This window comes from Macaca nemestrina, chromosome 12 (genome assembly GCF_043159975.1).
Source record: "Macaca nemestrina isolate mMacNem1 chromosome 12, mMacNem.hap1, whole genome shotgun sequence".
Lineage (NCBI taxonomy): Eukaryota > Metazoa > Chordata > Mammalia > Primates > Cercopithecidae > Macaca > Macaca nemestrina.
Window position 1 is genome coordinate 52,262,221 of NC_092136.1, and position 24,947 is coordinate 52,287,167.

General features: G+C 37.0%; 1 protein-coding gene across 9 annotated transcripts in view; it reads left to right on the top strand.

The window, feature by feature from the left end:
• The first annotated feature begins 1,196 nt into the window (after nt 1-1,196).
• The window catches only part of LOC105486909 (BTB domain containing 10), an 83,377-nt gene continuing 59,626 nt past the window's right edge, over nt 1,197-24,947 (top strand). Inside the window, exons 1-3 of one of the 9 annotated variants that reach the window (XM_011750042.3) lie at nt 1,219-1,334; nt 1,630-1,719; nt 21,371-21,528. In XM_011750042.3, coding sequence (XP_011748344.1) covers nt 21,428-21,528 — 101 coding nt within the window. In that variant the 5' untranslated portion in view covers nt 1,219-1,334; nt 1,630-1,719; nt 21,371-21,427. The other 8 variants (XM_011750040.3, XM_011750038.3, XM_011750047.3 and 5 more) reach the window with 8 other exon arrangements.

The window sequence follows — 24,947 nt, forward strand, 5'->3', positions numbered from 1 at the left end:
ATTTCCAATTTAGCAAAATGTTGGCTATAATAACTTAGTGAATTATGACAACAACCTGTTTCTCTTAGCTTTCTGACATCTAAGGGTTCTTACAGGACAAAGATGAAGCTGTAATTGTCCAGCTCAACTGCTCATCTCCTTAGCATAAACACTGATTTGGAAAATACTTTGCGTATCACACGGTAGGAGCCTGGGAATGTTCTCATCCAAACTAAACAGTGGTTAAAGGTTTTTCAACAAAGTTCTTGCTCCAATATCTGTTTTCATACCCAATTACTCAAAGCAGATCCTCTTCCTCTTTGCTTCCTCTCCTTGCAATGCCCTTCCCTCTCTTCCCTAAACTGGAGAACTTACTTATGCTCAAGATTCAGCGCAAGTGTCACTCCCAGGTGAAGGCTTTCTCAACAAGGCCGCGGGGAACAGCCGGTTACTCCCTATCTGCTCCCAGAGCTCAGGCAAGCAAGCAGCTCGGCTTTTATCAGAGAATAATGGGATTATCTACTTTCCTGTAGATCTCGACCCGAGGGTGTAAGCTTCGAGGGCGGAGACTGTGTCTTTTACAATTTTTCCCGTTTTTATTGTCCAGCCAGCCCATGCAGGTGACTCTCGATGTTTCCTAGGCAGCCAAACTGAAGGAGTTTCAGCTGGCACACGGGTTCCCGCCAACCCGAGCGTTTAAAAATAAGCAGCGGGGTACGCTACGGAACAGAGGGTGTCCCTCACGACTACCGACTCTCATCGGTTCCAGTTGGTCCACGCCGGCAGAAGCGATTTTGGAGTTTGCTTTGATGAGGAAAACGCTTTCCCTGAAGAGTCCCTGAGATATTTCTCCCACTCTGTGACCGAGACACTGTCCGCTTTTCTCTAACGGTGACAGGAAGTCAATGGGAAAACGTGGGTTTCAAAGGTTTGCAGGTAACAGCCCTCAGCCACTCGGGATCCAGGCTCGCGGTTGACCCACGCTGATGTCTGTGAGGAGAGGTCGCGCTGCGCCTTCCTCTCCGCGCCGCCAGCCCACAGGCTGAGATCCCACCGGAGGCCGCCACTCCCTCAACTGCCTTGTCCCTCGGTACCCCGCCCACTCCTGGGCGGAGAGCACCGTTCTCGCGAGAACGCGGCTGGCCTCGCCTCTTCGGATTGCGCGCTCTCGCGAGAAGAGGCTGAGGAACCGGCCTGCAACCTGCCAGGGCGGCTCTGCTACGCGCAGCCGCATCAGTGGCAGCCTCCACAGCCACCTCTGGAGGGATCTGGCTGAGGAGGAAGTGGCGGTGTCACTGGCCTCGGCCTTTGCCCCAATCTTCTGTGGGCACTGAAGGGGGACTACAGGTTCCACAGTGAGTGGACTCAGCTGGGGAACTCGACGGGGGCGGCGCGGGAGGCTGGGCTTGGCTGGGGCGAAAGAGGAAAAGGGCGGAGGGGCCAATCTGGGCGTGAGAGCCAGGCTGCTGTGGCAGTGGTCTGGGCGACCGGACCCTGCTCGGGGACTGTGGGTGGCGTTTTGGGCTCCGGCCACGAGCACCCAATTAGGAGAGGCCGGGATAAGACTTGAGTTTTGCGGCTGCTGCTTTTGGGTTGGGAGTCCAGAGGCCTTTCCCCGGGGATGAAGGCGATACCCTCATCCCTTTCCAGGGCAGAAGAACCCCGTGCCCCGCCCCTTTCCTGTCATCTCAGACGAACGCAGTGACATCCTGAGGAGAGCGCATCACAATAGGGAATAAGGTGCTGGGCAGCCTCCCTCTGGGTGAAGAGGAGTGATACCCCACTAATGTGCTGCGTGGTTTTATGCTGTAACCGTTTTACGTGTGGTAAAGCTTTGTTTTCTTAAAACTTGCACGGAAGAGGTTCTGGTCTTTCTTCTTCAGATGCAGGTGCCCTGACACCCTTATCTTTGGGAATGGGGCGGGGGAAGGTGAGACATCGGTTAGTAATTTGTTAGTGTGGGCCAGTGTGACTGTTCCTGGGCCTCACAGATTTCAGCTTCTGCTTTCTCGTCAGTATTGAGTCTGTGATGAAGAGTCAGTAGTCCAGACATGCTGAAAGATAGAGCTTTACTTGCTTGTGGCTTTGTGCACTTAGCAAACGAGATTATTTTACGAAGATTTATTATCTTTCAGAGTTTTCATGCTTTTTATTCAAATTAGCAATCTAAATGAAACAGCACAGGATATTAGTTGTATTTGTACAACTGAGTTCCTTCCTGCCCCTATCCTCCCAACCCCCGAAGTACACAAATTTGATCAAAATGTTTTAGAGAGGGGGTTAGGGATAAATTTTCAATGAAAGAGACTGTAGAAATCGGAATAAGAGATATAATAAAGAATGCAGCCATAAGGGCCAAAAGAGTTTCTGTGTTAGAGAGCCTGTCCAGGATTGAAGTTTAGGCCTGAAACCCAGGTCTGAAGTTGTCATTTGAATATAAAGCAGAAAGCAGTAGAAAATACTTGGGAAGGGATTTGAAAATGAACTAAGACTGGTTAAAAATAAAAAAAAAAAAGTAAGAAGAATTATTTCTGAAGATATAAATGTGTTTTATAAATTTTTCCAACATTTCTCAGCGTGTATGACCTAACTGCTATTATATTAATACATACAAAGTAGGAAGGAAGGTTCTAAAGCGTGGAATGTGGTAAGGAACCACCAGAGAGTAACAGTGTTCAGACAGAAAAGCTTTTAGTGTTTCAACAATGTTTTTGTGTTCTTTCATCTTTTTTCTCACTCCCAAAAAAGCTTTCAGATGGACTTTTAACCCTATGTAATTATGTTACCCTTCCACCAGTCTGAATCTTTCTCACTCCTTCTAAGCTGTGTGAATTTTTAAAATTATTAACTATGGAGTTGCAAACCACTGTGGTCTGCTTTTGGCTTTTTATAGTAGGTGACTTAGGGAAGTATGGAAGTCATATGGAATATATTATGCACCTTTCAAAGCTATAGCATGAGCAACAAACTCACATGCCTTTGGGTACTAGTTAGATAATGAAAATGAGGGAAATGCACTATGCCTTATCAGAGAGACATCCAAGTCTGAGGTCCCCCTAATCAGTGCCATATATGAATATGGACCCCATCTTCAGCATTCTCAAGAGAAACCAGAAATCTAGATTTTTACATTCAGTGTCTTGCGTCTTAAAAATATTGGCAACTAATTAAAACCATTAAAAATATCATGTGGCTGAATCAAATTCAAACCTGTCTATAGTTGCATTCTCCTTTCCAGTTTAGAAGCTCTGTTATAGATTAAAATTAATAAATTTTATGACTGGAAAAAAAGGAGGTTTAAAGCAAGTTTGGAGTTTCAAACTTAAGGGGTCTTGGGAAAAATGTCACGTCTAATTGAAAACAGTAGTTAAATTTAATAGCCTTTAAGTATGGTAGGGCAAATTGAACTGGTATTTACTATAAACATTCTAACTGTGGAAATAACTGAAGAAAAAACATCTCAGTATTTATGGTTTAAGAACTCAGAGTTCTGAGCATAGCTGATTTATAGGTATCTTATATAGAAATTGGATTATTTAGAAGCTCTTTATTGTACTTGCAGCTAATATATAAAATTAAATACAAAACACCATCTATAGTCCATTTCAGGATTTGAATGTTTATTGTTTGCTGTGCTATCCCACATTGTCTTCCTAGGCATTGACTTTTACTGGAAGAAGTATTGATCCCTTGGATTTTATTCCATGCCAGATGGAGATTGGAGGGGTTTGGCAACAGGGTGGAAAGAAATGGGTGGAGAAATTGTGATGTGAAGCAAACATTCTTGTGCCCCTTCCTTACATTGTTTAAAGGATTGATTTGTGTTAGTTTTTCTTGTAAGAAGGATAGGTACATTAATTGATTAAACTTAGTGCCTTATACATAGTAGAGTATAATGACATGTATGGAATTGACCTTTGTGGATTAAGCCTCATTTACCCATTAATGTAAAGTAATTTAATCACACAATCTGATTCATACCTAGTTGAGTTATGGGGAATGGAGTGCTAGAGGTCAAACCTAAGTAAGAGGTGGTTTTTAGGCATATAGAGGGCAAGTTGAGAGTCTTCACTGGGGATAAGGGTGAGAGAGGAAGTTAGGTAAGGGAGAGAATTTTGAAAAGGTGGGTGAAATGATTAAGTACCCATTTGTGTATTGTGCAGTTTTACGAAGAGGTCTGCCTTTTGTAGCTAAATTTATCATAACTTGTGCAGAGACTACATAGAATACTGCTTTTTAATCAGGACTGCTTTGGGAATTTGCAGACTTGATTTTCTTCATTTTAGCTCAGTCATCTCAGGCCAAGCTAGGCTAATATCTGTTCATTCAATCTTTGCCTCTCTCTGAAATAGGAAATGAAAGAAGAGGAGATATATATTGTGTTTGTGAGATGCTCCTGTTGAAGAGCACTACTTCTGAGGAATTTGTTTTATATTTGAGAAGATTGTGCTTGTTGAAGGGGGAACCATTATTTTTGTCTCTAGATGTTTCTACCATGACTCATAAAGTAGGAAGTTCTTTTTTTGGAAATAGCTTTCAGCTTCTTCCCATCCCCTGAGTGGCCGTCCCAAAGGAGGATTAGGGGAGGCTAGGGGAAGGGATTGAGTATACTTTTGTTCAATGCCTTATGATTCAATTTTTGGGACTCTCAATTCTTAGGCTATACATTGTCTATTCATTTGTATGTTAGGCTTATCTGAGCAGGCTGGACTACTAATACTATGAGGGAGAAGATAATGGAATGCCTACAGTTCTAACTGGGTAAGTTTAATTTGCAGTTGAAGTAATAAGGGTTTTTGCACATTGGATTCAGTTATATTTTTATCGTCATCTGTTTGGATCCTTTATTTTTTGTTGATTCTGAACCAAAAGTAAGGTGGGTCAGGAAGGTACAGATGTTACCTTGTTTTGTTAATGGAGAAAGAACTATTAAAATATTTCCTCCTTTTTAATAGAGTCTTCATCAGGGTTCAAGTCAATGTTGCATTTCCCTTAATATATCTTACTCTCGTTTACTTTGAGATCTTTGAAACTGAGACCTAGTTTGCTAAAGAATGTAGCAATCAGCCAGCCAGGCGTGGTGGTTCATGGCTCACATCTGTGATCCCAGCACTTTGGGAGGCTGAGGTGGGCGGATCACAAGGTCAGGAGTTCAAAACCAGCCTGGCCAACATGGTGAAACCCCATCTCTACGAAGAAATACAAAAGTTAGTCGGGCGTGGTGGCAGGTGCCTGTAATCCCAGCTACTCAGGAGGCTGAGGCAAGGTTGCAGTGACCTGAGACTGTGTCATTGCATTCCAGACTGTACGACAGAGTGAGACTCCATCTCAAAAAAAAAAAAAAAAAAAAAAAAAAGAATGTAGCAATCTATAACTTGAAGATGGAAGGTGAACAATCAATTTAAAAAGATGCTCTCTGAAAGGATTGAGAAATTGTCAGGTAATTGGGAATACAATGAGCTGAGTATTTGAAATAGTAGAAATTTGAACATAAAGAGGAATGATTTTAATTTAAATATGTAACCTTATGTCACAGTAGATTTCTGAAGATTGTAAATTATCGTTGCCAATAAAAGCATCTTTCTGGCCGGGTGCAGTGGCTCACACCTGTCATCCCAGTACTTTGGGAGGCCGAGGCAGGTGAATCACAAGGTCAGGAGATCCAGACCATCCTAGCTAACATGGTGAAACCCTGTCTCTACTAAAAATACAAAAAATTAGCTGGACGTGGTGGCATGCGCCTGTAATCCCAGCTACTCGGGAGGCTGAGGCAGGAGAATCACTTGAACTTGGGAGGTGGAGATTGCAGTGAGCCAAGATCATGCCACTGCACTCCAGCCTAGGTGACAGAGCAAGACTGACTCCGTCTCAAAAAAAAAAAAAGGAAAAAAAAAAAGAAAAATCTTTCTGCACCCTGTTAATAGTTTAATTATGTTATTCTGTTTAAATGTAAGGTATTTGATTATATGGTGCTTATTTTTGTCTTTGTAGTTGAAATGAGTGATCTATTAGTAATTTTGGTGACAACTTGAAATTATCGTTTAGTATTTAGCTCGGAATAAAAGTCTGTTATAGTGAATCACTGATTTAAGTACTTGATTAGAAACTATGAAAAATACTTTTCTAAGGTTATTTTATTTACTTATTTTGTTTATTTTTCCCTCCACCCACGGAAGCTGTAGGAACTAAGGTCATTTTAAATTGTAATCATACCTTTCTGCCTGAAGTGTCTTATTTAGCATCATTTAGATCTGAGTTTAAAGCCCACTGTTAGCTCTATGACAGTAATGTTAACCTCTCTGAGCCTTTATTTCCTCACATGAAAAATGTATATAGAACACAATGGTCAGGGATGTTTCTTGTTTTTTTTGTTTTGTTTTGTTTTGTTGTTGTTGTTGTTTTGTTTTGTTTTGTTTTGTTTTGAGACAGAGTCTTGCTCTGTCACCCAGACTGGAGCGCGATCTCGGCTCACTGCAACTTCCACCTCCTGGATTTAAGCAGTTCTCCTGCCTCGGCCTCTCTAGTAGCTGGGTCTACAGGCTCACACCACCTCGTCCAGCTGATTTTTTTTGTTGTTGTTGTTTTTTAGTAGAGAATGGGTTTCACTGTGTTGCCCAGGCTGGTCTCGAACTCCTGAGCTCGGGCAGTGCGCCCACCTCGGCCTCCCAAAGTGCTAGGATTACAGGTGTGAGCCACTTCACCTGGCCAATTGTCAGGGATTTAAGGATGAAATGAAATAAAAGTATATAAAAGTGCTATTATAAATAGTAAAATGATGTATACATTGTTAGCACTTTTTTCCATGTTTATGCTCGGAAAATAGCATGCTGGCATCATTGCCTCCTCCTCCCACCTCTCTATCGCCAGTGATCTTGAAACACTTCCATTAGTTAGATTTACATTCACATCTGACTATCTCACTTGGAGAGGACAAGTTCAACTGACTATTTGCAGCCTTGCCAATATCACTCCTCCAATGAAAATTACAAAACTTTTTCTTTTTTCTTTTTACTTATTCTAGTAAGCATTGAACAATAGGAAGCTCTTTTTCTTGTTTTTCATATTGGCATCTATTGGCTGATATCTGGTATTCTGTGTAATATGAATGCTAGTTAGAAAAGTAGGCAAAAGGGAAGAGATTAGAGTGAAGAGAGAGACTGTGTGGCATTTTAAAAATTGTCTTTTGGGATACTGTTATCTACCTTTAAAAAAACCATTTTTATTAATTTAGATTATTTTCCTTTAGCATATTTGACTATTATTGCTTGTAGCACATGAGTAGAAAATTATCTTGGGTTTTCTATTTGTAGACTACATGAAATGTCAGCTTAAAAATAAATGTCATCCTAGGAAATCAACTAGGTTTGGAAAAAAATAAAAGATAAATAAAAATAAATTTCAGTGCTCAGATACCTGAGAAAGAATCTTGGGTACAAAATTGTACAAGTGTTGTTATGATTTTCTTGTTTTTGGGTGGCATACAAATAGTGCTGGATTGTTTTAAAGGTAATTACTTCATTCAGGACAATTTTATACAGTGCAGGCTTGAATTTGATTTTTCTCACATCAAGAAAGCAAGCGATATGATCTGTTTCTTTCAGCTCTTCATTTGTTCATTTAGAATTTTCTTGGAGAAGACCATAACCTCCTGTAAGATGGTTAACTGCGAGACATTCTTGTTTCTTCCTTAATTTTCCAAATTGTTGGAGTTTCTCTTTTAAAGGAGAAAATTATTAGAGAGACTAGTGGGATTATGAAACCATAATACTGAAAGTAACTTTAAAACCATTAATACTCCAATTTTTGGAAGAGAAAACTAAAGTGCAAATCAAGCCCCTTAACTGATTTTCATCAAAGATATTGGCAGGCAGTAAGACGCCTAAGACTAGAATACAAATCTACAAGTCTCCTGATTTGGAGTACTTTGTCCAGTGATCCCACTAGTGGGTTGCATGTGCTTCTGGGGATATATGAAAAACTTGTTCATTGTGGTGTATGAAGAAAACGATAGAACTTCTATTTATTTTTTACCGTATCCTTTTTAAGTTTCCATTTCATGTGTGTATGTACTATATACATAATACTGGTGTGATAGTATATGTGCATTGTTTATAAATATACATATATGCAGCTGTCCGTGTTACTCGAACTCAACGTATTAAGAAAAGGAAAAACTGCCATATTTTAAAGTGGTATGGCATCTTTGATCATCTTTGCTTCCCTAGTGAATGATATTATTTGACAGTAGACTGGAAGAGTTTTTTGTTTGTTTGTTTGTTTGGTTTTTTTTGAGATGGGGTCTCATTATGTTGTCCAGGCTGGCCTTGAACTTCTGGGCTCAAGTGATCCTCCCACCTCAGCCTCCCAAGTAGTTGGGATTACAGGCACATACCACCACAGCTTGAATGGCTGTTAATTTTGAAATTGTTTTTAATGAGTATTTTGAAAAATTTCCTATAAAAATAGATTTCTTTGGAGTAATTTCTTTCTGACTATAAAAGTAATGTGCATTATATACAACTGGGGACATTTAGCAAAGGGCAAAGAAGAAAATGGTACCATAATCCCATGCCTCAATGATAATTGCTTCCAGTCACAAATATATGTGTGTACACAGATACATACATACACACATGAATATTACATACACCCCTTATTTATTTATTTGAAGTATGTAAGTCATTACATGGTTCAGATAGCTAAAGTATATCAAAAAAGAACTCAGAAGTCTTGATTACATCCCTATTACCTTCACCCCAGTCCTACTCTGCCCATATAGGTAACCATTTTGATTAATGTCTTATTTATACTTTGAATTTCTTTTACAAAAATAAATACATGTATATTTGTCTTTGAATATATGTACATATTTTAAAATTTCCCCTTTATGTCACAAAAGGTAGTACAATGAATATTGCTTGTTCTGAACCTACCTGTTTTTTGCTGTTGTTGTTTAACCTAACAGTGTATTTTTGGATATTGATCTAGTATTCTATTGTGTGGATGCACATAGTTTATTCAGTTAGCTTCTTTTGATGCACATTCAGATTGTTTTAGCCTTTTCCCATTACAAATAATACCACAGTGAATATATTTGCCGATATTTTGTGGAATATTAGTGGACTTGTATCATCTTTGAAGTAGGACTAGTAAGTGTATGTGTAATATTGTTGGATATTACAGAATTCCTTTCTACAGGGGTTATATAATTTGTGTTTTTCCTTTTATTTATTTGTTTATTATTATTATTTTTTTTTGAGACAGGGTCTCACTCTGTCACCTAGGCTGGAGTGCAGTGGCATGATCACCCCTCACTGCAGCTTCAACCTCCCAGGCTTAAGTGATCCTCCCACCTCAACCTCCCGAGTAGCTGGGACTACAGGCCTGTGCCACCATGCTCGGCTAGTTTTTATATCTTTTAGTAGAGATGGGGTTTCACCATGTTGCCCAGGCTGGTCTCAAACGACTAGGCTCAAGTGATCTGTCCACCTCAGCTTTCCAAAGTGCTAGGATTATAGGCGTGAGTCACTGCGCCAGGCCGTCATTTGTACTTTTCATTGGCAGTGTATGCCAGTATTGAGAATGCTTCTCCACAGCTTCACCAGCAGAGTATATGGTCAAACTTGGAGGTGTTAATTTGCATTTCTTTTATGAGTGAGGTTGAACATATTTTTATGTTTAAGGCCATTTGCCTTTATTTTTCTGAAGATTGCCCATTTCTTTGTGCATTCTCTGTTTTGGAGAAGAGAAGTTGTCTTTTTCTTTCCTTCTTTAAGGAGCTCTTTATATACTATGAAATTATTCCTTTTAAAAAAAATTACTTGTTTTTAAAACTTTATTTTTTTCTGTGCTTTTTGCAAGTAGTGGTGTTTTTCATAGGCAAATAGGAAAGGCTTTCTCTCCTTCCCGGTTGTCAGTTAAATCACCCATATTTTTTCTAGTATTTGTATGGTACCAGTTTTTACATTTATATAGATGATTCATTTGGAGTATATCCTAGTATGTGGTATGAGGTATGAATCCAGTTTCATGTTTTCCTGAATGTTTATTCCGTTGTTTCAATGCCATTTATTAGTGTCTGTCTTTTCTCGATGACTTGAGCTATCACTTTATCATATATTGAAGTTCTTTATGTTTTAGGGCTCTGTTTCTGGGCCTTTAATTCTCTTATATTGGTTGGTTTGTCTCTTCATGCACCACAGACTTTTAGTTATTGAAATGAGCCTTAATTCAAAGATCTTTGAATATGAGAACATTTTTAATTTTATTAAAATGGAACACTGCCTATAGTACCAAGACACAAAGATGTGTAAAATGTTTCTTTGTGAGCAAGTATTTTGTCTCAGGGCAAATTTTAGATTCCTTAAACTTTTCAGACAGTGCAGACATAGAACATGTCCATTATCACACTGTTGTGATAATGGAAAGTCCTATTGAGCAGTGCTGCAGTCTGGCACTTGAATCATATTTAATAGAGCCGTTACTAGCCTGTTGAATTGATGGCTGATAGGCAAAAATCTGAAAGGAATGGAAGGTAAAGGGAATAATGAATAGGTTAAAATGGAACAGCATAATAAACATTATATGAAAAAACATAAAAAGGCATCATGGAAGGAAAAGTATTGTTTAAAATATTGTCTGACTTTGTTTAAAGGGTGTTGCTTCTTAAGAATTGACTGTAATCTCATTTGATTTAGGCATCAGCTTCAGGAGCATTGCCTGTATTAATTGATATTATGTCAAGATGGTTTACTTCAACTAAGGTGTTTCTGGTTTTGAAGTCAACACTTTTTGGTCATAGTAGAAAAGTAAAACATTGTTATTTCTTTAGGATATTAAAAAATACACCTTTTGAGTTTTAAGAAGGTAGCCTATAAACTAAACAACGTCTAGTTACTTACAATGCTAATCATGTAATGTAGGTACTTTGTAAATGCTTAAAACATGGAAAGATTTTCAAACATTTATTGAGCTGTTTGTGATGGGAAAGAAACAAACGAGTAACACTTCATTTACTGAAGTGTTAATGCCTTAATTAAGAAGTCAGCAAAATTTGAAAAGAAATTCTATAAAAGTGATAAAATCAATTAGCACAAAGATTTTATATACAAATCACCTCTGGAACATCAAGGGTTGACTGAGCTGACTTTGGAAGTCTTAACATCTCGGTGAATTAGAGATCATCCTTTAAATAGACAACAGGGCTGGGTGTGGTGGCTCATGCCTATAATCCCAGCACTTTGGGAGGCCGAGGCAGGAGGATCACTTGAGGTCAGGAGTTCGAGACCAGCCTGACCAACGTGGTGAAACCCTGTCTCTACTGAAAAGAATACAGAATTAGTCAGGCGTGGTGACACACGCCTGTAATCCCAGCTACTTGGGAGGCTGAGGAAGGAGAATTACTTGAACCCGGGAAGCAGAGGTTGCAGTGAGCTGAGATTGCACCATTGCACCCCAGCCTGGGTAACAAGAGCGAAATTCCGTCTCTAAATAAATAAATAAATAAATAAAAACAAATAACAGATCCTAATTTTAATGGGAATACCATGCAGTTTTATTAAATCTGTTTGTTGGAGTCTCCCTAGCAGTTATCAAAATACCTGAAAGGTGCTAAGTACTCAATAAATAGATTTTGAATGAAAGAATAAATTAATTTTATTTTATTTTTTAAAATCTTTTTAATTTTTAAATTTAATATAATTTTTTATTTTTAGACCTGGGGGTCTCGTTTTGTTGCCCAGGCAGGCCTTGAACTCTTGGGTTCAAGTGATCCTCCTGTCTCAGCCTACCAAGTAGGTGGGATTACAGGTGCATGCCACCATACCTGGCCACTTTAATTTTATGTGGTGAAATTAGATACATACAATTCAATCGGTTACAAAAATACCCTGAATAAAGTTCTCAGCTAAGCTTGTCTTGTTTTAACTGTAACAAATCAGAAAAGGACAAGCCTTAACAATTGAAAGGGCTTCTGTGAGATTTAAATAGGCACATCTTTAAGGAATGTTTCGGGGAAACTTAGGACTTGTTTGGTAATATCTTGAAAAATGTTTTCAGGGATGTGATATTTTCTCTCTTTTATCCCCACTATCTTGATATGCATTTCCTGAGAGCATTAGAAATTGAATTGTTACAGGTTTTGCTTATTTGAAAGTAAGATTCACGTGATTGGTGCTCTTTGCCATAACTAAAACATGAGTACAGGTATATGACAGTATTCTTTTAAGACAAACAACTAAAAGTTAAAGACTGCTTATAAATCTTTGTGATTCTTATTTCCTCTGCACTAGTAAATTGTATTAAGTGAAATGTCCGTCAGTTTCTTTCTTCTTCTTTTTTTTTTTTTTTTTTTTTTGTTTTTGAGATGGAGTCTTGCTCTGTCGCCCAAGCTGGAATGCAGTAGTGCGATCTTGGCTCACTGCAACCTCCACCTCCCAGGTTCAAGCGATTCTGCCTCAGCCTCCTGAGTTGCTGGGATTACAGGCGCCCGCCAACATGCCCGGCTAATTTTTATATTTTTAGTAGAGATGGGGCCTCACCATGTTGGTCAGGCTGGTTTTGAACTTCTGACCTTGTGATTCATCTGCCTTGGCCTCCCAAAGTGCTGGGATTACAGGCGTGAGCCACCGCACCCAGCCTCTTTCTTCTTAATGTAGTTAACATTTTGTAAAAGCTTACATACAAATTGTACTAGTCTGAGGGGACACAAACCTGAATCATACTTTGTTCTTGCCCTCAAGGATCTTATAGTCTAATGGGGGACATGTGGCAGAAACATATTCTGTCAGTGCATGTGTAGTGCCTATATTTAAGCAATCCTAAAAAATTTACAAAACTGCACTTAAGCAGTAAAATTAAACAAGGAAAAAAATTTCTGTAACACCATCACCTCGAAACACTTTTTAATAAATCTTCCCCAATATTATCATTGTGAAAATAATATGTAGAAAATTCAAATACTATGAAGAGATACAACAAAAAGTAAGTCTCCTTATTCCAGCATTTCCTCAGAGGCAACTAGTTTTAGTTTTATATGATATTTCTAGACATTTTATCTTAACATATACAAGCATGGATGAGTGTGTGTGTGTATGTGTATTTAATTTTTTAATTTTCTTTTTTCTGTTTTTTTGTTTTTGTTTTTCTTGTGTGTAAATATGGGATTACATAATGCATATCTGTATCTTGCTTTTTAGCTTAACAATATATTTTGAAATATTTTCCGTAACATCATCTATATATCTCATTTTTACTGGTTTCATGATATATTGTGCAGATTTTTAACCTCTTAACTTGATGAACATTTAGATTGGTTCTAGATTTTTCTAGGACAAATAGTACTGTATATCATGTCAGGGAGAGAAAGGAGATGTATTCATTTTGTATTAGTGTAGTGGTATGTGTAATTAAACAAGGGCTGAGCAAAATCTTAAAACCTTTAGGCGTGAATGAACTAATGAAATATACACAAAATTTATATTAGGTTGCCTACTAAAGAGAGTAAGCATTGTGCCTAGCACTGTGTTACATAAGGTATCCTGTCTAACACTTTGGTGGTTAAAATAATAGTAGATTTTAACCACCAAATAATGAGAATTGTGTTATTTTCTTCATTTCACATTTAAGGAAATTGGGGTCTTGAATGTCAAGAAACTTTTACAAAGTTATACAGGTTTTTTTCTGATTCTAAAACCTCTTCGTTACTCACTATTGTGGCAGAAGTAGAAATGAAAACTCACCAGTTTTCTTTATCCAAAGTTTATGTATGTCGTTTGTGGCAGTGGAAGGATGGCTATTGATTAACTATGCTTGGTATGGTAATGGGACAGTGTGATTGGGGTTTTTGATCAAAAAGTGGTTTCATTATGCCTTGCTAATATATTTGATGCTTTAAAGTATTAATTAAAATCATCACTGGTTTTTTCTTTTAAAATTTAAATGCAATAAAATTATTTCTTTCTGATATACAGTTCTGTCAGTTTTGATAAAAGCATACAGGTGTTTACCACTACCACAATTAAGGTACAGAATAGTTCATCATTCACCAAAATTACTTTGTGCTGTCCCTGTGTAATCTCTTCAGCCTTAACTCCTGGCTGATCTGTTCTCTGTCTTTATAGTTTTGCCTTTCAATGATTGTCGTAGAAATGAAATCATATGGTATGTAACCTTTGAGTCTGGCTTCTTTCACTTATCTAATGCTTTTAAGATTCATTCATGTTTTGTGTGTATTCAGTAACTTACCTACCTTTATTATTAGATACTGTCCCTCCTGTCTCCGAATCTCTTTTCAATTTTCTTCAGTCTTTCTTGCTCTTTATTCTGTGGATTGGTTAATTTCTATTGATCTGTTTTCCAAGTTCCCTGATTTTTTTTTTTTTTAATCTCCATGTGCCATTGTATCCATCTAATTTTTCATTCTAGTCATTGTTCTTTTCAGGTAGAGCTGAATTTCCATTTCTTTTGACAGTTGCCACCTCTCTACTGAGATGCCCTTTGTGTCAATCATCAAGACAGTGCTCTTCTCTTAGTTCTTTGTACAGACTTTTTCTTTAATTGTTTGAATATATTTATAATAGGTGCTTTGAAGTCTTCGTTTGCTAAATCTAACATCTGGACCAACTTGGAGTGAGTTTCTGTTTTCTGCCTTTTACTGTTTTTAATTTTTTGCATGTCTCATAATTTTTGGTTGAAACCTGGGCATTGTAATATTTTTATGAGGATTTGTTGTTGTTGTTTTGTTATTGTTTTAGAGAATGTTAACTTGCTTGGATTCAAACGACAAACTTGTTTCCCCTGCAGTGTATAGCAGCTGCCATCTGTGCTTATTTCTTACTTCTTCCAACTACTTAATTTTTTAGCTTGTTTTCCTGGGGATCAGGGCAAAGGGAAGGCTTTCCTGCACCTCTGTAATTTGGTGGTCAGCCAAGAATTTGGACAGAGATTATACTCACATTTTGGAATTCACCCTCTTTCTGGGTTCTTCTGGGAGTTCCCTCTTAATCTCCAGTTTACCTGCTAGCAGTGGTCTTTGTCCTCTGATACCCTAACCAGTAAGGGATTCAGCTTTCTGCTGCTGGAAGTGTATACAGTTGGGGAATACATTCAGCTTAGAAAACATCAAAATCATGTCTTGTGCCATGCAGCTTTCAAGGGTAGAGTTCTCTACGGTCTCTGCCTGCTTTTTCTACCTGGTGTCTCTCCCCTACCTCCCGTACATGTGTATTTTAGCTATCAAGTTGGATTTGAGCACAGATTTTGGGCCTCACCTTTCTTTGTTTCCTTCACTTCCATTACGTCTACCTGAAATTTCAGCTCTGAGGTTTTCTCTGCCACTTTGAGCTGTGTGGCTGTCTGGTTTCCTTCACCATATTTGTGAGGGATGGGGAGGCCACTCAGCAAAAAAACTTCGAACTGAACTCATGATTCTGTTGCTTCTAGTTGTAGTTTTTCAAGAGTAAGCTCTTTTTTCACTGCTGTCTGCTTTTGGACACTTTCCAGTGCCCTTAAATAGTTGTTTTTTATAGTGTACCCTGATTTAAATAATTGCTTTCTGTTGGAGGTGTGCATGAGCACTTCACCTGGCTGTGTTTGCAAGAAGTTTCTTTCCATCTGTCTGATCTCCTTTTCTTTTAAAAGTTGCTTCCACCTTTTCTTTGTCCTACATTATTATCTGTGATAGTTTGCAGTTCCTCAAGCTCTTTCAGTTCTTGATGTTGCTAAAAATGACTGTTCAGTTCTCTGTCAATTAATTTTTGGATTTATGTTACACTCCATGGGAGAATTTAGAGTAGATTAGCAATCAAGAGGAAATTATAAACATTTTCATGATGGTTATATCCATATCATACATTTTCTGTGTTTTTGGTGGTACAGTCTTTCTTTTGTTCCTAAGGATAGAAGCTCATCAAGTGATCTTTAAGTTTCTGGTCCTTAAAATTCTTCCTTCATGTAGACCCCTCTAAGGCCTTCTTTGTAGTTAGAACAAAATTAACTTTGTGAACATTCAGGTGTTTGCTCTTTTGTCTGCCAGTATCAAGTGATTAATTTGTTCTTTAGGGCTATCTCTCCTCCTTTTGGTCCTTTCCACATAGAGAATGTCACTTTAGGTCATTTAGCTGACTCAGGTGTCATCTTGGCTTCCTCCTGGTCAGTATTTACCATCCACATATTTGGATATTTGGACTTCTGTAGCTGAAGGCAAACCTTGTTGTCTGATTCTAGTATCACTATGTAATTCTATCCTCTTCACTGTTCTCCCTTTCTTATCTATCAGGTCTTTCTAGTAATGGCTGCCCTTGAAATATTTTGTCTGCAAAGTTTGAGAGATAAAAATAATTTTACATCAATAGAAAAGCTGTTGCGTAACGACACTATTTAGAGTATGCTATGGTTTGACTCTGTCCCCAAGAATCCATGTGTTGGAGACTTTATCCCTATTGTGAAAGTACTGGGAAGGGCCCAATAAATGTTGATTGGATCATGAGGATGGAGCCCTAATAAATGGATTAATGTAGTTAATTTCAGGAGTTGGTCAGTTATCAAGATAGCTGGTTATTATAAAAGTGAGCCCAGCCCTTCGTGTTTTCTCTTGCCCAAGTTCTCTTGCTTTTCTACCTTTTGTTATAGATGACACAGCATGAAGGCCCTTGCCTGCTGGTGAATTGCTTTTGGACTTTCCAGCCTCCAGAACCATAAGCTAAATAAATTCCTGTTCATTATAAACTACCCAGTGTCAGATATTCTGTTACAGCAACGGAAAATGGACTAAGAGTAAGATTTTAATAGGACAGATGAAACCACAAGATGGCTGAGGTTTAAAAGGCACATTGTTGGTAATAAGCAAAAATACAATTCTTTTTTTTCCCTTTAAACTCTATTGGACTTGAAAAAAGTACCAATTTTTATATACCTTGCTTGGTACATTGGAAATAACATGGGCTTTTTGTTAGAATGGAATTTTAATCTTATCTCTAAGATTTCCTCATATATGAAACAGGATAATAATATAGAGTTGTTTTAAGGTTTAAATAGGAGAAAATATATAAACTTCCTAGAACATCGATAATGAAAATAGAATAAGTGGTCTCCATACACTGTGCATTTGTCTTTGTTCTTGCATATATCATTACCATTAATTGATACTATCTGGAAATAGTGTCCCAAGGAGCAATTATTTATTTTTTTACTGTAGTTTTGAAGATTCTATCCCGCAACCCCCACCTCCTGTTTGGACAGAATGTCCAAGAGAAGGGGAAGTAATTGCATCATCCTTTTCTCAGTTAACTTTTGGCAGTCTCCTGAATGCCTGCCCCTAGCCAACAGGCCGAGTGGTTCCAGCCTCTGTACAGATGATGTCTAGATTATTTTGAATTTAAATTTATTTCTATCATGCCTAAACGTAGTAATGAATAGTGAGATATTTTCATTTTGTTTTCAGTAGTCTGGTAATTTTGTTTTCAGTAGTCTGGTAATTATTTTTTGATGATTACAAGATCCAAACAACAATAAACTTTAGTTTGTCTAGACATTAGGGATTCAAGTGCCAGATTCTGAGGGACCTTTTTATAGTAAGGAGTGTAGATATAGGAAATGAGGAGCCATTCAGTTTTTAGGAAGGCCGTTCTGATTACAACAAAGCCAGTATGAAATTGAACGGTGGTAAGGAGGTCAGCCAACATTTTTACTGATAGATGATAAGGGCTTAAATAAAGGCAGCAGTCGTATGAATGAAAGGGAGAGGAGTCAAAAGAAGATTCTAAAGTAGACTTGGTATGGGGAAATGAGAAAGAAGTAAAGGATGATTTCAAAGTTTTTAGCTTGATGAGTAGAAATGACATTAATTGATGTGATAGGCCAAGATGATGAGACTGACCATTGAAGTTGGGGTGCCTATTAAAGAATTCAGATAGTAATAATGCAAACATAGATTCTATGTAGTATATAAATCCTGATGTTTGCAAGGGTTTGGTCCTCATTTCTGTTTTGTTTCCTGTCTCTCTCGACCCAGCAAGTAGAGAAGAGAGGAAGATGGAATCCTAATGAACGCCAAGATTTAATGAGGGTGAAGGATGAGGCAACAGTAGAACTTGAATAGAAGTGCTACAGGTGGGAGAGAGATGCAGGATATGGAATCATGAGAGAAGTCTTTTTTCCCCTTTCCAGGATGAGTTTTTTGAGCACAGGAATAATGTCTAACTTACTTCACCACCTTGCATATTGGCATATTATAGTAAATGCTTGTAAGTGCTTGACTGAATGAATGAATGAATGAAATCAGACAAATATATTGTCACTGAATATGGCACAGAGGATGGTTAAAAATGAAGAGATTATTAGATATTATAAAATAGTATATAACATGTGCCAGTGGCCTTTCAACCATTTACAGTTATAACGTAGCTTATTGATAAAATTTTAAAACACTAGCATTTTTGTGTATTTTTACACAAACATAAAACACGTTATGTTTGTGTAGGCAAACATAGGCATAGTTTTTCCAAACATCTCAACTTGAATTTCACTTATTTTTTTAGTATGCTTGTAACCCTATGACTACTGGGAGTGAGGGCTGGGGAAAAATCTTTCACGTGGTAATACCTAAGTTTTATTGACAAATGAAATGTGAATATGATTTTTCAGCTGATTTTTGAGCACTTTCATCTGAACATTCTTTACTTTCTTATGGCTTGCTGTGAAATACATGCTGATTAAGTAGGATTGATTAGGAAAACATATAGGTATTTCCCTCCTGCCACCTGTTTACCATCCAGTGTAATAGTGGTAGAAAATCTGAATCTGAATTTGCCTTGTTTATCTGTTCCTCGTAGTTAGCTTTTTGGTCACTGCTACCCATGGTTTAGGATCATTCTTCCCTCAGTGGACATCTGTGGCTATCCTATTCAGAAGAATATCTGATAGTTAAGGATAAGGAAGAGATAAAATGCTCTTCAAAGATATGTTAGTCTGTATTCCCAGATATTCTGGAGGCTGCATTGGGAGGATCACTTGAGCCCAGGAGTTGGAGACTGCAGTGAGTTATGATTGCATCATTGTTCTCCACTCTGGGTGACAGATGGAGACCCTGTCTCGAAAGAAATGGCTGGGGGCGGTGGCTCATGCCTGTAATCTCACCACCTTGGGAGGCTGAGGTGGGAGGATCACTTGAGGCCTAGAGTTCAAAGAAAGAGTTAAAGAAAAAGAAAAAGAAGAGGAGAGAGAGAGAAAGACAGAGAAAGAGAGAAGAAAGAAAAGAAAACTTAATCCCTGAAATAGTTTATACTTGAGGATATGTAGAATAAGGAAAAATGTTCTAAATCTCATTCTACAGAATCTACCAAACTTCTACCTCTTATTTTCTCTCATTGTTTCTTTCTGCTATCTTTATACCTTTTGTATCTCATTTGGTGACTACTTTTTTTCTGACTTTCTCCTTTGTTTCTCCGATTTGTTCATTCTCCCCATTTTCTTCTCTTTGACCTCATCTCTTCAGTACGGATAACTAGTCATAAAACAAAATTGAGGTTTTTAAAAGTTTTTTTGTATTGAATACATTTTTATTTTTATAATCTAAAATTCAGATGAGATCGACATACTTTTATGTACAAAATAATTCATGGTTTTTATATCATCTAATACCTGATTGATTTATGATACAGTCATTCTTAAGGAAATAACAAATAGGAAATAGGGTTCCTTTTCCAGGAGCAGGCAGCAAATAAACTATGTGGCATTTGCTCAGGAATTTGCATCAGTCATTGATTCAAAGGAAGAATTTGAATCAGTAGTTCTTCCTGTCTCCGTCTTTTATTTTTATTTAACTCATGGATCTACCTATATATTTATATATTTATTATATTAAATGAGCATTTAATGAGCATTTAATATAATAAATATATAATTTCTTTGTGAAATTTTACTGCAATACTACATAAAACTCAGGAAAGCAGGCCGGGCACGGTGGCTCAAGCCTGTAATCCCAGCACTTTGGGAGGCCGAGACGGGCGGATCACCAGGTCAAGAGATGGAGACCATCCTGGCTAACACAGGGAAACCCCGTCTCCACTAAAAATACAAAAAATTAGCCGAGCGTCCTGGCAGGCGCCTGTAGTCCCAGCTACTCGGGAGGCTGAGGCAGGAGAATGGCGTGAACCTGGGAGGCAGAGCGTTCGGTGAGCCGAGATCGCACCACTTGCACTCCAACCTGGGCGACAGTGCGAGACTCCGTCTCAAAAATAGCAAAAAACTCAGGAAAGTATAGTATTTTCCCAGTTTTGGAATTTCCCTTTGACTTTTATGTACAACTCTACCTCACCTCCCCCCATCAAATCCAGCTTGGAAAAGTATATAGAAGGTATACAGGAGTGGGTGTCAGGAAACCTGAGTTCCAGTCCAAATTGTATAACTTTGTTTAAATTGTTTAACTTCATTTGGTTTCTCTTTTGGTGTCTGCAATTTCTGAAAATCAAATCATCTATTTCCAAACAAATACTTTAGTCTCAGCATTTTTCAAGATCAAGATTTTGTTCTATATAGTGAATTATCATTGTTCTTTATAATACCGTTTAGCAGCATTGTGACCTTTGGCAAAGTTACTAAAATTCTGAGGCTTTCTAGTCTGTATATGGGGATCATAATGCCTACCTTGCAAGATGATTGTGAAGATTAAATTGGATAGTGAATGTGGTTTAAAAGTGTTTAGCTCAGGTATTCTGTAAAGCTGTTGTTAAGTGAGTTTCCTTATCATTTCATTTGACTGTAGTAGAAATAGCACAAGCCTCACATGTGAAAAGGCATGAAGTATATGAATTGAATTGATAAAACATTTTTATGGTTATTGCACTATAAGGAAACATCAGAATGTTTACATACATTTATTTTTGAGTAAAAATTAAATTTCTATTCAGAGTTTTTAACTTCATTAAAGAAATAATCATTAAAGAAATAATAACATTGGTTATTTGTTTTTACTATATGGTTTCCTAAGCATCTTAAGCTTTTAGTAATTAGGAAATGTGTTCCAAGTGAAATTTTGTCTAAAAGAATCATTCTGTGAAATTGTTTTTGCCTTTTTGGTACCATAATGATATTTGGATACATGAGGTACCTATACAGCAGTTGTTTAAGTATATTTACTAAATATAAATAGCACATTATTAAACTGTTACATAGTGGTAGCAGATTTAATAGACAAATCAAATGAAAAGTACCTAAAAAGACCTCTGGTGTTTATTTTAATTTGATTTGTGGCATTTGTATGGTTAGTATTTTATAATCTATTCATCACTTTAAAAATATATCACAATAATAATAATATCAAGTCTGTACAATTCTATGACTATTTTATTCTGCATGGAATAGATTTAAAGGTCAACACTGCTCTTTTATGTAGGTTATGGGTGCTACATGTGTGCTTTCAGAGCAGTAGTGTGAGGAAGCTTGGAGTGGGATGGCAGGACGGCCTCATCCCTATGACGGTAACTCCAGTGATCCAGAGAATTGGGATCGGAAATTGCATAGTAGACCTCGTAAACTTTATAAACATTCAAGGTAGGTAGAAAACATGTATTTCGCGTATGAAAACTCTGCTGAAACTGATTGTAAGGAATACTGCTGCATTTGGTTGTGGCAATTCCTGTCAGAGGATGGAGGATATTTTACAAAACATTATGAATGTTTATCTGTCTCCATAGATAACTGTTGGAGAAACATTTCTTTTTAATTTTTTAATATTTGTATTTCTGTCTCTAAAGATGGTAAAAATCTCCCTAGTTGACTCCATGAATAAATGCTGTAATTTACTTAACTGGGGACTCTCACATGACAGGTTAGTTCTTTGTATTTAAAACTCTCTAATAGGAATGTATTTTGTGTCTAAATACATTGTATACCTTACACAGGATAATATATAGATTTATGTCAGTGTTTGCTTCCTACATTTTTAACTATCTGAGTTTATATTGTGTTGTTATCCTTCTTATTAATGAGAAAAATTAATCTTTCTGGAATGACTCCACTGGTTTATTTAAAGTTTGCTGCATGAAATAAAATTCATTTCAAGTTTCAGCCCATCTATCTATTATTTTTAAAACTTTCATTTTCTGCTGTGTAACTTAATGAGGAATACCTCATTTTATACACTTTGATCTGAAATTTTAAGATGTTAATTGACAACTCAGAAACCTCACATATTACAGGTATGTAAGCATGTTTTCATAAAGCAAAATCTTCTATGAATATTATTTAGGGCATATTATTGAGCATTTAACTTACTTGAATATAAATTTCTCCTTACCACTGATAACAAATACCAGCTTTCTTGAAAAAAAAAAAAAAGCCGTTATATTGTAATAATGAAATTTTGTGATTTTAAAGAAATAGTTCAGATACTTCATACACTATAGCTAGAAAATTTGAGTGATTGGTACTTTTTAAGTCTCCTGATAATATGTTCACCTTTATTGTGGACTTTTAATGTGATGAGGTCTAAAATGTTAGTATTAAGTTGACTTTTTTATAATTCATAAGTCCATGCCAAATGGTATGGGTGTTTTTTTATTTTTTTATGTTTGTTCATTCTGTGTGTGTGTGTGTGTGTGTGTGTGTGTGTGTGTGTGTGTGTGTCAGCATCCATACTGGGGCTTTTGTTCTTTTTCTCTATTTCATGGAAATTATTTTGTCATTTAGATTAAAGAGATGTTGGTTTTACCAGGTGTGGTGGTTCATGCCTTTAATCCCAACACTTTGGGAGGCTGAGGCAGGCAGATCACTTGAGGTCAGGAGTTTGAGACCAGCCTGGCCAACATGACAAAACCCCATCTGTACTAAAAATACAAAAATTAGCCAGGAATGGTGGCATGCACCTGTAATTCCAGCTGCTTGGGAGGCTGAGTCATGAGAATTGCTTGAACCTGGTAGGCGGAGGTTACAGTAGGCCACTGCATTCCAGCCGGGGTGACAGAGTGAGATTCTGTCTCAAAAAAAAAAAAAAAAAAAAAAGTATTGGTTTTATCACATTAAACGTGGGGCTGTATTTATATCTACTATCTTATATATATATATGTGTATTTTTTTCAAGTGAATTATATAGTATTCATCCTAGTTCTTGCTGTTTTTCTGCTGAGGTATAATACTGCATTATATAATGAAGAGGTGACAAGGGAGAAAATAAGCCATTGTTTTATAAAAGCTACATACATAACAACAGGAAAAATTTATAAAAATGAACAGTACATTTTTCATTATTGTTTCATTGTCAATAACAAATACCAAAGCTCTTCTTGATAGCTGTAACATCAGTAACCTTTTTAGTGCTGTTTTTACTTTTTTTTTTTTTGGAAATGGGTTCTCACTTTGTCAGTCAGGCTGGAGTGCAGTGGCACCATCTCAACTTACTGCAACCTCTGCTTCCTAGGCTTAAGCAATCCTCCCTCCTCAGCCTCTGGAGTACCTAGGACTACAGACATGCACCACCACCACAACAAGCTAATTGGAGCTATTTTTAGGTAGACTGCAGCAGTATTTAGGGTTATTTGAGTGAAGAACATTAAAATAAAATGGAAAATAAATACCAGTGAATTGATTTTTTTTTTAATGCAAAGACTATGAAGTCCTTTAAATGAGTTTATTTTAGCCTCATTCATGGAAAATCTGCTCAAGGAAGAACTTTTAGAGACCTCCTGTCCCTATATGCTTAGGAACGTATAACTTAGGACACTTACAAAGTATGATTTGACTTTTTTAAAGTGTTACTTTTTGAATTATTAGTAAATTAATTGAGAGGTTTTAAAAAGTAATAGCAGGTATTAATGAGAACTTGCCTTCAGTTCAGGAGAGATTCAAAAGTGTACTGTTATGGAATGGTTTAGTGTCAACGTATGGAACTATTAGAGGACAATAAGTCACTTAAACTATGGTAATGAGTTGTAAAATAAGGGTTCAGAGAAGGAATCATTATCAGCTTGAGTAGGTGAAAATGAGACTTGAGCCTAATCCTGGATGATTAGAGTATTAGGTAGATGGAGGACATTTCTGGCAGGGATCTTCAGATTACCTTGCCTGGAACTGAAGGTGGAGCTCTGTGGATAGTATTATTGTTCCCATTTGGCAAATGAAAAAAAAAACGAAATTAGTAAACTTGCCCAGGACCATCCAACTTGTAAATAGCAGAGCTGGGATTTATAAACAAGTTTCTCATTGTTTTCTTTTTCAAATTTTAAATAGCTTATTATGGTGTATTTTAAATACATGCAAAATAGAACAGATGTAATGAACCCCTGGTATTCATCACCTAGCTTTAAGTTACCAACTCATGGCTGATTTTGTTTCATCATGCCTCTCCTACTCTCATTCCTTTTTTGAATATTGTGTATTTTATTTAGGTATGTTTGAGTAAAAGAAAACAAGACTAAACACTGGCTGATGTTAGGGGTTTATTTTTCTTTTATATAAGAAATCCAGAGAGAGGCAATGGCAGATGCATGTTTAGTGGCTTAAGGATGTTAGGGTCAAAAATCTCTTATTTTCTTGGCTTTCCTCTCATTATCACAAGGTGGATATTATAGTTCCAGATATCATGTTCACTTTCTAGACAAGAAGGAAAAAGGGTACAATGGAAAAGGGCTTCATTTATATCAGGAAATTAAATTTCTCAGAAATTTCCAGCAGATATCTGCTTATAAACCAGTCATTGGCTAGAATCATGTCATATGGCCATCTCTGGATCAGGGAGACTGAGAAATACGGTTTTTAAATTGGGCACATTGTCACCTTGAACAGTTGGGCATTTAAATCTATAACGTAAGGAAATAAGCATACTTTATTGTTTGGTTTTTATAGATAATCTAAATTTTGTCTTGTTGAAATTTGTGTTTTGTTCTTTTTATGTTTTGGAATAGCCAGACTTTTTCTAGTCTTGTACTTTTGATTTTTTCCCTACTTTTCCTTGCTGGCTAGCATAAAAATAAATT